We start from the raw sequence: 12667 nt of genomic DNA, 5'->3' as shown, positions 1-12667 counted from the left end.
TCGCTTTTAGAAGGGAACTTCAAGGGATTTCAAGTGTTCCACTATCATTCGCATGGAGAAGGAGACAAGCATTTAGCATGAGTCAGGATAAGTATAAAATATAGATCTTAGTCAGAATATTGAACATACATGGTTGAAAAGAAAAAAATAGTGACATGTATCCATGCTTATGTGATAAGAAGTAAATATTTAATGTCCGCTTTCCTTGTTGTGTGATGTGGTTGCATAGATACTGTGGCTCAAAAATAGAACTTTTTGCAAAAGGAAGTGATGGTATACATACAACATGTGAAGTATATGAAGTAATTCTATGCACTTTACCTGTTCCAGGTCTGGCAGTTGTCACAAAGATCTATGAAGGAAAGGCAGACTGGTCAGAACTGTTCACACCCTCAAACTTCTTCCAGAAATACAAGTAGGTGTTATTCTTTTGTCAGTCCACATTTTGTTATGTGATGGACGCCTCATTATTTGTCATACCCTTATGAGGTTGTTTGGAGAAGTGACATGCTTCATGTTTCTGTTGCAGACACTACATTGTGCTGGTTGCAAGGGCAGAGGAAGAGGAACACTATCTAGAATGGTAAGTGCCCCATCAGTCCATAGATTGTATTGTGATATCCACAGGGCCTCAATTGAAGTAAGTGAAACTAACTTGCACCCAGTACTACCTTAGGTAATAAATGAGGAGTGAGAGAGTTTAGTTTTATGCCACACTCAGCAATATTCTAGCTGGCAGTCTGTAAATAATCTCTAATCCAGTGATTAACAGCATGAGCATCGATCAACGAATTAGGATAATGCATGACATGAGTCAACCAAGTTAGCTGCAGTCTGACCACCCGGATCTGTTAGTCTTACCACTTCAGTCTGTTAGTCTTAATTTACAAGCATGGGTTACTGGACATCAATTCTAATCTGGATCTTCACGGGTTCTTAGGTAATAAACTTGATTCACCAGACAAAATGTGGATTGTAGTTTGATGGCCAGGGCCTTGGTCTCACAGTTGAAATAACTGGTAGTTACACATATTTTAAACAGAATATTTATTTGGCCATGATGACTGAAATGATTGTTACATTAATAAACATAGCTGAAAATAAATGTCAATATTCCTGCCCTTTGCATACTTGAAATAAGAGTTATGTTTATTGGCTTGCAAATATGTTTCTGAATGTGTTCCTTCCAGGCATGGCTATGTGGAGTCAAAGATCCGCTTGCTTGTGGGGAATCTGGAAAGAAACCCATTCATCAAGCTTGCTCATATCATGCCAGAGTCATTTGGTCCACTCAATGAAACGTGAGTTACTTGACATGTAGCAGCTTAAATACTAAAAAGAATCTTATCAGACAATATATTCAATTTATCCTTATTTACATCTGATCAGTTTTGACTTGAAATTTCAACATAAATGGCTTCCCTGCCTTTCAGTTTTTGATTGTTTAATCCTCATGACAACACAATGTTATGTATACATGATTTTAGATGAACCATGGGAGATAATTATCTATCAGATGTCTCTAACAGTTGCTCCTTGATAGAGTTGTCTCCCCCTCAGTGTAAGTACCAGCCAGACTATTGTTCTTGATTGAAAGATGATGAAATTGCTTGTGCCTGTTACAGAGAAGGAAAGTTCATGTGCAAGTGGTTCATCGGTCTTGTATTCAACAACACTCCATCAGCCAATATTGACCTCACATTCGATATACAGTCTTTCTCTGATGTTGGTGAGTATGTCGGGTGTCTAGGCACAAATCAGTCATGTCATGGGATGTCATCAATATTCAGATTGTGGGTTCACGTTTACCAAACTTGTTTACTGCTTAGTGTCAGGTTTTATGATTCATGTCTGGTGACAAGAGTGAGGGTTGTATAATCCCAGGCCATGTCAGACAATAAGATGTTAAAGATGGTAGGTACTTTTGATCCTGTCTGACACTCAACTTAAGATGAAACAAGGAGTGTACATCTGTCAAGATCCGGTTTAGAATTGGTCTTCAGCAAACCCTGCTTGTCGTAAGAGGCAATTAAGGGGAATGGTTGTCAGACTCGCTGACTTGGCTGATGCATGTCATTGTAGATCAATACTCATGATTTCAATCCCTGGATTATTTCGAGATAGCTGTCATATAGTTGGAATGTTGCTAAGTGCTTTGTTAAACAACAAACAAACTATATCCATGTGAAACTGACCATGGTATACTAGAGGGCTCGACACAATAAAACTCACTTTAGTCCCTAGTTGCTTTGTGAAGTAATAAGTGAAATAATCTTGAATGCAATCTTTACCTCCCTCATGACATATTTTAATGCTTTTCTGAAAGATGCATAACTAATTGAGCTGTTACTCTTTTCAGTTCACAAGCAAGCCATCCATCTAAAGTTGTTTAAGGATGACATGAAGCTTGAGGTCACATATGAAAAGGTCAGATGTCATTTTAATCATAGGCTGATAACTTTGAGTAGCCTTAAGGTTGTGGCTACGTGCATACATTGATATTTCTGCTCTTTGAAATTGCTAGATTTTTCCCTTATCCTGACTCATGCTCTTTTGCTTGTCTTCTTCTTCTTGCAACATAGTGGAACACTTTGTACCTCCCTAATTGAAGCTCCCTTCAATGTAAAATCACTAATTAGTACTCAGCACGAAGTTACCTCCCTTCCACAAGCTGGGAACGAGGGCTTACCTCCACCCATGTGCCTCACTCTTCCTTCTTTCCAGTGAGCTGGACGCGAGAGCTCCTGTGTCTCCCTCGAATACACTATATCCTTTGATTATATTTAGTTAGTTACCCCCGTGATAGACATCTATAGAGGTTTAGCTTAGTATCCTTCAACAATTATATATTGATATTTAGTCGCGGTTTCTACTGTTTATTCACGGGACGCTCGCGGTTTGTTTCAGTGGATTACGCTGATAAAAATTCTGTTCTGTTGCAGATTACGCTTTTATTCTGCTGCTGATCCGCATTTAATATGCCTCTAGTTGTACTGGCGATGTTCATTTTATTCACGCTTGCAGTTGCAGTACTAATTTATCCATTTCTGCCTTTAATAAATAATACCACTTTGCGCTTTGAGACGCTGCGAGCAGATAGGTCGCTGTGATGCAGAGTCTAGCCAGCTTCCATGACTGATACACCTGAACCCTCGCCAGTCTACTGTTGTTGGTCGACTCTCGGCCCCGCCTGGTGTTCCGCTTAGAGTGGTGGAGAGGCGTGGACGAGTCCGCCAGCCGCTTCCAAGAAGCGTTCCTCCTGCTTCCCAGACATCCCATCGCCGCAGCCGAAGACTAGAGTTTTTCTACTGCATCTCAACGCTAATTCTGAGGGGAAATCAACGGTCTACTTGAACTTTCTCAGCCGAGATTGTTCCCAGCCGCAGATTTGGGCCTGTATGATGATCAGCCGATCATCATACCTGATGTACATCAAAAGAATGACCGATGTCGGCAACAGTGATGTCAGCCAGCGAGATCAACATGCAGCCTGATGTACCAACGCTGATATTCTATGATCTTCCTGAGGGTCCCGCTGCTACAAACACTCAACGCAGACTTCGCGACCCCCAGGGCAGCCGCCGAATTCTGAGGGGAAATCAACGGTCTACTAGGACTTTCTCAACCGGTGATTGTTCCAGCCGCTGAACTGGCCTCTAATGATGATCAGCTGATCATCATCCCCGACGCACGCCACAAGAAGCGACCGGAGACAGCTACAGTGACATCAGCAGAGATCGCCATGCAGCCTGATGTCTCTACACTGACGCCAGATCGACTCTCCTGAGGGTCCCGCCGCTAACATCGCAGAGAGGGCACCAACTAATTCGGCCGCAGACCATCCCAGATGAACTGTTGCGGCAAATCATGATCAGGCGATGGAGGGCCACCACAGACTGGGAAGCAGCCAGCCCAAGGCCCGAGCCGCGAAGGTTCCAACGCAGACGACACCCCAGAGGCACCCCCATCAGCGTAGCAGCCACGACGAAAGCCACCTTCGCAAGGAAGTCGCAGACCACCTCCACGGCGACCCAGATGTACAGCCTTCGCTGAAGGCCTTCGCCTTCCAGGCGGATAGATCATCACCTTCCTCGGGCTTCATCCCTAGATGCGGACTCAGACCGTCCAGACCTCAATGAAGCCTTCGGCGAAGGTCAAATCGCCGCTCCCAGGACCGGACGAGGAAGCCGAAGGACACCTGACTACACGAGAGCTTCAGCGGCTATCAACATTCTCCTCACAGGTCTCCGGTGAAGGTCAACCCATAGACGAAGTTCACCAACACGATCTCCGCCGCTAAACTGCACCCGATCGCCTCGCACATCACCAATGTCGATCGCCCTCACAGGTCACCACCACACGCCTGCACATTAAAGTCTACAGTCAGGTCTCCCCGAAGCTGCCACCCGACATAGAGATAGAAATACACAGTCCATCATCAGAAGAGCATCAACCTCTCATCAGTGATGCTGGGATAGAAAATGATGGAGGCATCATTTTCTCAGACGCCTGAGATACTGATATTGGATGGTAAACAACCTAGATCTCTTCACCTTCCCAAGTGGCAACTCGGCGCAGACATACATGATAAAGGAAGACGAGGCAGACGCCATCACCTTTACCTCCAATCGACTGATTGCTCAGCGGTGCCACAGTATGTGGACATTAGCCTACCATAAAGCCATATAATAGTTCAAAACGCCAGAGGCTTAGGGTGTTTTTGGCATTAATAGATCTAGAACGATCAATGAGATTCTTATCACCAGATTTCTCGTGATACACGACTTCTGAAGATGATAGATGATCTACTCGCCTCTACTTATGCAGAACCAGCAAGAACTACACTTCCTGTATGAAGCTAACGGCTCATATATTGATCGGTTTCTAGACACTTCGGGCTAAGGAAGTCCCAGGCCACCTGCTGAAGGAGCTAGAGCCTCACCAGTTACAAGGGGACGCCACGGAAGAGTAGCTTCACCTCCCTCTACATATTGCTGAGTGCGCGGTAAAACAATACACTCACTCACTCACCCTGTTGAACACAGAGGTCGCTCATGCAAGCCAGCAGCTTCATATATTATATATATACTGATCGGGCTCTGAATTTTAATAATTTTCAGCTGGTCATTAAGCCTAAGTGGCTCCAAGTCTACCCTTCACACAGGAAATCTAGATTGATACTTCGAGAGCTTCACAAATCTCCGGCCCACCGAGGGAATTCTCCTCCAAGGTCTCCATATATTAGCCACTCAGCCATATAGCTACTGCTCAGTCCTACTCAAGATATCGTGATAAGTTGTCTATCAACTGTATGCCATATGCCGTCTATAAGCCCTCGTGGAAGACAATTGCACAGGCTATTTACAACACAGAACGCCGCTATATTAATTAATCAATCGGCGCTGCATAGATCTTCACAGAAATCAACCTTTCCTCATAGATTGCTAGAATATGCAACTCCGATCTACGATACGATTATCTACATGCGTGACCATTACGCAGATCTGCAGACAATTCAATATCGAAATTGAACAGCAGCCTTGTTACAGCGGTAGTATAACTCATAATCGCCAAAGTTTCTGAGAAGAAATATGTACAACAAGTTCAGCTTTAATTCTACAATTATGGCGATACATTCATGTATACAGTCTACAAGCTGACAACTTGCAAGTTTATTGTACCTTTATATAAGAAAGTCGAATTATATTCAAAACTGAAGTTACTTTCACGACAGCCAGGAAAATAACCTACCCAGCATTAATATTACAGAGTTTAGGTATTTTGCTACGGAGGTTTCAGCGTTTACCTTTAACCCTCAAAACACGCGGGTCACTTTCGGGTAACTTCGAAGCTACGGTGAAGACCGGCGATTATGCTAATATCAACGACTGGCAAGATTTTATACACAAGGTTTTTCCTGCTACACCGGTGACATCACAGCCGCGGGTATTCTACAGAATCAAAATGCCTTGTTCTGATTGGACCATTGGACAACGACTCCTACTTATAGGTCGATCTTAATTCACAGGTCAACACTTACGCTTATAAGTGACAACTATATATCAGTGAATCCGAGCAAGCCTCCTTACAGTCCAGTTAATCTGAACCTTCATGATTGGCCTGCTTTCTTCAGGTTAGAGACCTCCCCTGTCAAGTTAGGGCGAGGGAGCACGGCAGTCAGGCAATTTTACATAAACTTCAATCGAGGACAGACACACCTGGTTGTGCACCTACATCGTCAGGACTTCCAGAGCGAATAACCTAGGCGATCGGGATACAAGTGGATCTAAATCCACAGCCGCCTCGAGACTACAGCTGAATTTCATAATCAAGCTACTAACACAACTAGATGGTTAGTAAACCTACTTAAACTTTCTGATTGGAGAATTAAAAGCGGAAGTTTCACCCCTCCAACTTGGGATCTGAATATAGTGCTCCAACACCTCACAGAGTGAGGTTTATGAACACGCCTGGATGACATACTTGGACTTCATGATACGATGATTCTATCACGATGGCCAGCAAGAGCACTGTAAATCCATCTCCACCTAACTGAAACAGAAGGAAATAATACAACAGATTATTTCCCTCTATCATCAACTTAACGAATGAAATCTCATTACTATATCTCCGTTTGGATCAGAACTGTCATACTCACGTGCATACAAGACGGATGGACCCAATCCGACCTCCATGAGCTTTAATACTCATGATATTAGAAGCTAACTTCTGCATTGATCTACACAATGTTATTTGAAATAATGGAGGGTTTATTTTCTGAGATCCGATATGGTGGTTGCCAACCATTATCTGAGAGATATCATCACCGAGGACGCCCTCAGGTATCCACCAATTGGATCCCATGGTCCTCGCACAACAGTTGACAGTTCCTCGTGAGAAGATAAGTCAATCTTACAGATTTCTACTTATCTTATAACAGTACTAAATAGCTACATGCTATATATAATTTGCTTAAGTTCTTTTATCATCACAGTACTATGATTATTACATCATACAATATATAAGTTAACAACTCTACAGAGTTGGTTATTATATATTTACCTTAACTTAATTATATCTTAAGCATAGTACTATACTCAGATTGTAAAAATATATAAGCTAACAAACTCTACAGAGTTTGGGCTATTATATAGGTAGCTTAAGCTTATTCATATCTTAAGCTCAGTACTATGTTTATATCATATAAGTATATTAGCCAACAAACTCTAAAGAGTTTTGCTATTTAAGCCTAAGTCTCATCATATCTTAAGCAATATGGTTACATTATAACATGTATTAGCTAACAAACTCTCACGGAGTTTTTGCTATATGTAACTTAAGCTTATTCATATCTTAAGCACAGTACTATGTTTATATCATATAGGTAGTATTTTAGCCATCAAAACCTAAAAGAGTTTTTTGCTATTATATATTTGGCTTAAGTTTCATCATAATTTAAGCTTTTATGGTTACATTATAACTTGTATTAGCTAACAAACTCTACGGAGTTTTTGCTATATATATATGTAGCTTAAGTTTCCTTCAAATCTTAAGCTCAATACTATGTTTATATCATATAAGTATATTAGCTAACAAACTCACTGAGTTTTTTGCTATTATATATGTAGCTTAAAGTTTCCTTCAAAGCTCAATACTATGTTTATATCATATAAGTATATTAGCTAACAAACTCCCACGGAGTTTTGCTATTATATATGTAGCTTAAGGTTTCCTTCATAAAACTCAATACTAGGTTTATATAATATAAGTATTTTAGCTAACAAACTCTAAAGGGTTTTTGCTATTATACAATTAGCTTAAGTTTCATCATATCTTAAGCAGTATGGTTACATTATAAAATGTATTAGCTAACAAAACTCCACTGAGTTTTGCTATTATATATATAGCTTAAGTTTAATTATATCTTAAGCTCAGTACTATGGTTATAACATAAAAGTATATTAGTTAATAAACTCTAAGGAGTTTTTGCTATATACATTTAGCTTAAGTCTAATCTTATCTTAAGCTTAGTACTATGGTTACATTATTAATCTATAAGCCAATAAACTCTACAGAGTTTTGGCTATTATATATGTAGCTTAAGTTAATTATATCTTTAAGCACAGTACTGTACTCATATTGTAAAAAAATATATTAGCTAACAAACTCTACAGAGTTTTGCTATTATATATGTAGCTAAAGCTTATTCATATCTAAAGCTCAGCATTATATCTATATCATATAAGTATATTAACTAACAAACTCTAAAGAGTTTTGCTATTATATAATTAGCTTAAGTTTAATCATATCTTAAGCTTAGTACTATGTTTATATCTTAAAGTATTTTAGCTAACAAACTCTAAAAGTTATACTAGCATATTAACAAGCTTAAGTCTATTAGTCTTAAGCATTGTATTAATGTTATATATACTTTATCATAATAAGTACATTGTAATAACCTTTATATGGCAGCTGATAAGTTAGCAGCAGGAATTCATCAGTTCAGTACCTTTATGAAGTTCCCATAGGGTTATTACAATCATCACAGTTCAAATCACTAATTATTAAAATCCAAAGTATTATATATTTCCCACCTCCCTTTCCATCGGATGCTACAAGCAAAAAGAGCATGAGTCAGGATAAGGAAATATATTTTAGAGTAATTGATATTCTTTATAATTTATCCTGACTCATGAGGTAAGCTTTCCTCCCATCTCTCCCCCACATAACACTTTTTGATTTCCCTGTAAATTCAAATGTTGTGCTCAGTATGAGGAGAGAGAGTGAGGCACATGGGTGGAGGGTGGCCTCTCGCTCCCCGCCTTGTGGAAGGGAGGTAACTCGTGCTGAGTACTAATTAGTGATTTTACATTGAAGGGAGCTTCAATTAGGGAGATCCAAGTGTTCCACTATGTTCGCAAGAAGAAGAAGAAGAAAGCAAAAAAGAGCATGAGTCAGGATAAGTATAAAAATATCAATTTTACTCTAAAAATTACATAATTAGTCGTCAGGATCCCATGCTAGTTGGGAGTCAGGCAATCTTATTCCCAGCACACAAAGGCAACTATCTAACCCACTCAACCACCATGGCTTCAATATAATGAGAAAAGTGCTAGAATCTGTACTTTAGTGTAATCCCAAATATGATGTGTTACATTTGACCAGTTTCTAAATAACATTGTGCATTCACATTAACACAACTGCATACTGCTTTTCTGCTTTTCTTTGAGCATAAAATATGCTCACTCAAAGATTACGGTAGAAGATAGAACAGCCGCCATTTAATGACTGCTCCACAGGGCCTGTACAACTGTTATAGTTCTCCAATTTGGTTTGTAGGAAACAGCTTGAGCAGTATGTTGCCAAGGAGATAATAGAAAGAGCAGGCAAGATTGCACGGAAGGATAAAAAGGTATGTGTAGATCATACTGGCTGACTTTTCCAAGGAACAGTCTTTGGCAATGTGACCAGCGGAAGATCCAGAGGCGGTATTCATAAAGAAACTAAGATTTTTCCTAAGTCCAAACTTAAGTTTTTAAAACTGACTTAGCTAAGTCTGAGACTTAAGATGCTATTCATAAGCTACTAAGTCAGAAACTTAGCTAAGTTTCAAAGACATTAACTAAGTTTTTTCAGTAGTGCATACTGCTGATCACTAGGGTGAATCGAGTTATTTTAGACTTCCGTGAACTCTTTTTATAAAAGGTGTGAAAATGGCTTTTCGTTGGGATTTCCCGCTTTTGCTATTTACGACAGACGCAGACACATTGAGATACCGCGGTAATACATTTTGAAAATATGTCGGAGTCTGAGATAAAGAAGAGAAACCCTATTGGACTAAAGGCGAGGGTCCTGCTTTTGACCGAACTTCGCGGAAAACAAACGCCAGAGTGTTAGAGAGGAAGTTTCGTCCGGTGCGATGTGCCGTGTGGCGGCAAGAGGCGTGGCAGGTAATGTAAACATTGGGTCCGACTGTCAAGTAGTGTAGTCAAGAATACAGAAATGTCTTAGAATCACGTGCCACACATAGTTTTTATTTGTTTTGAATAGAATACGATTTTCTGTTCTCTTTTCTGAATTACATTGGTACGCCTATGAAACAGCCCAAAATGCATCAAACACTGGAAAAATGTAGTGAGAGTGTAGGTGATGATTAGCCGAGGTCACCACTGAAGGAGAAGGAACTTGTATGAACAAAAAGTTTTTAGCGAACATGACCTCATCCAAATAAAGTTTGATGAGGCTACAGCATGTGTAGTGTCAGGAATATTTGTAAAATTTCCTGTGTTTTGTTTACTAATAATGGAAAATTAAAAAATAGGAAATCCTACTTTTTTATAAAAAAATTAGGAACTCTATTTTATAAAATATCCTTTCTCCCAAATGCTCTGCCTCTTATTTGTCCACAATCATAATACATATAGTTGATTTCTAACAAGTTATGGTCATGACATAGTAATTCATAAGCAGATAGTAACATATGTATATCAAAATAAAGGTTGACAGTTTTTCATTCAACTCAACAGGTTATTACAGCAACCATCAACTCCGCTGGTCTGCATCCCAGATCTAAAGAAGAGGTAGGAGGTAGGGAGTTCAGCAGATTGACTAGAGGAACAGGCAAGTACTTTTCTTCAGTTCACTATATCCTGTATATGAGTCACCGGCATTAAATGATATCTATCAGTCTTCTGTCAATTGTCTTAAAGGTCACATGCAACGTTTTAAACACAACTTTGCAGATTCTGATACCTTCGGTATCGACTCTTACTACAAACAAAGCTGTCAAAAATGCAAATTCAACTTATGAAGTTGAAAAATAACGCCAAGAAAAAAAAAAACGCATGGCAATCGGAATTCAAACGCTTTCACTAATTCTTCTTCCCAGACTTTTCTGGGGAATACTGGTTTCAACAGCTGGGCTCGCCATAGCACGTCGCGCATAGAAGTGAAATAGGTTCAGCAGAACTTGGAAGCGGGCTGTCTGGTGAATACTCGTGAAGGCTTTGGTGTGAGCTATTTTTTATAATGTTTTGTTGATATCTCACAAGGCGAGCTTTTTATATGTTATGACAGTAAATAAACTGTTTATATAATTTCATTTGTCTATTTCACCACACGTTCTCCTTACCAGTCACTTTCTCAGTTCGATACTTAAAAGCAATGTCATTATTTAGCTAGCTGACAATTTTAACTACTGATATAGATATGTAAGCTGTCACAAACAAAACTCAATGTCTTGTTTTATTGACACCTGTGTGTCTGCCTGCCTGTCTGCTAATGACAATATTCAATACACAACCGCGCATCACTGACCACATGCAATTTGAACTTAACACCAATCAGGCTATACACCATAAAACAAAACGCGCATTGATTTATGGCCCGAAAGTTTGGTCTCTGTCACATTATGTAATTACACAGACAGGCAGGTGTGATACTTGAACACATGACATGTTATGATGTCTGTTGATTGCAAAATGTTATACACAAAAAATGAGCCTGTATTTACAAAACCCAACATCTCTATATATACACACACAATGAGCCGTGTAGGCAGCATCTGCTAATGAACCAGCCGCTACACTTGAGTGCGCACCTCCTCCTGAATGGAATAGTGATTGTCCTATTCCCTATTCCAATGAACATATATATATATGAAGTTATTTTAAATAAAAGAAATCAAATTAATGATTGTGATTAAATTTTTGATGCAGGAGATGGACCAGCACCAACACAAATCAGCCCAGGTGACCGATTCTGTCATTGACATTTTAGGCCAGGACAATGTGGCACTGACAGGTGTGCTTGGGTCAGTCGACTCAACAATGCTGCAGGTACTTGACTTGGTACCAACCGATGACAGGTAAATATGAATGATATGAGGTAAATTTTGGTTAGAATATCATCACCTCACTTGTGCATAAATGTGTTCATACATACATGTATTTTTTGGTATGCTTTTAACTGCACTGTCTGTTATGATAAATATATGTAAATGAACAACTGTTATTGGTTTTTTATATCTAATTGTAATAACACAAAACAACAGGCTTGTTAAAATTGAAAGAACATTTATATTAAAATTACATGCACATTTCTATCATTTTATTTTTAGACAGATTTATGAAGCCACGTGACCCCATCCACAGCCAGAGGGAGCCAGAATGGGTCCTGAGGAGCCACAGTCCATCCAGATGCTGCTCAAGATGCACCACACAAGCTCGGTTAAAACAGAAATTGCAGCTGGAAATAGGAATGCCCTCACCTTGAAAAGGAATACCTAAACAAAAAATCATGAAACTGAATTAGCTTAAACTGGGCTATAAATGTACTTGTTGAAAATCAGAAATATTTAATATTTGGGTATTAGGTGTATGATTCTCGGTCTAATATAAGGATAAAACAGATTCTGTTAGAAAACTATTGTGGGGCCTTTAGCCAAACAACAGAAATTAAATTGTCAATAGTACACATGAAGATAAGGGAATATACAATATTACAAATAAATAAAACTATCAGGTAGAATGTATTAATAGCATGAGTGATAAAACTTAATTTTGTTTTGGAGAGATTGTCTGTATTAAATGTAATAACATAATCCGCCATTTATAGTTCTAACTCTGACACTATGATAGAAGATCCTAAAAATCATCTTGCATACATG

The 12667-nt window shown here is 39.2% G+C and overlaps 1 protein-coding gene across 1 annotated transcript in view; it reads left to right on the top strand.

The window, feature by feature from the left end:
- LOC124284466 (poly(A) polymerase gamma-like) overlaps nt 1–10932 on the top strand; it is an 11147-nt gene extending 215 nt beyond the window's left edge. Inside the window, exons 2-9 of the mRNA XM_046720549.1 lie at nt 331–415; nt 530–583; nt 1191–1301; nt 1626–1729; nt 2360–2427; nt 9320–9412; nt 10527–10587; nt 10889–10932. Of these exons, the coding sequence (XP_046576505.1) occupies nt 331–415; nt 530–583; nt 1191–1301; nt 1626–1729; nt 2360–2427; nt 9320–9412; nt 10527–10587; nt 10889–10932 (620 nt within the window). The remainder of the gene's footprint in view (nt 1–330; nt 416–529; nt 584–1190; nt 1302–1625; nt 1730–2359; nt 2428–9319; nt 9413–10526; nt 10588–10888) is intronic.
- The last annotated feature ends 1735 nt before the right edge of the window (nt 10933–12667 follow it).

This window comes from Haliotis rubra, unplaced genomic scaffold (assembly GCF_003918875.1).
Source record: "Haliotis rubra isolate DU_JTF1 unplaced genomic scaffold, ASM391887v1 Scf337, whole genome shotgun sequence".
In the NCBI taxonomy this organism is placed as follows: Eukaryota; Metazoa; Mollusca; class Gastropoda; order Lepetellida; family Haliotidae; genus Haliotis; species Haliotis rubra.
The sequence above is the reverse complement of the archived record's forward strand: the minus strand, read 5'-3'. Positions and strand labels throughout refer to the sequence as shown.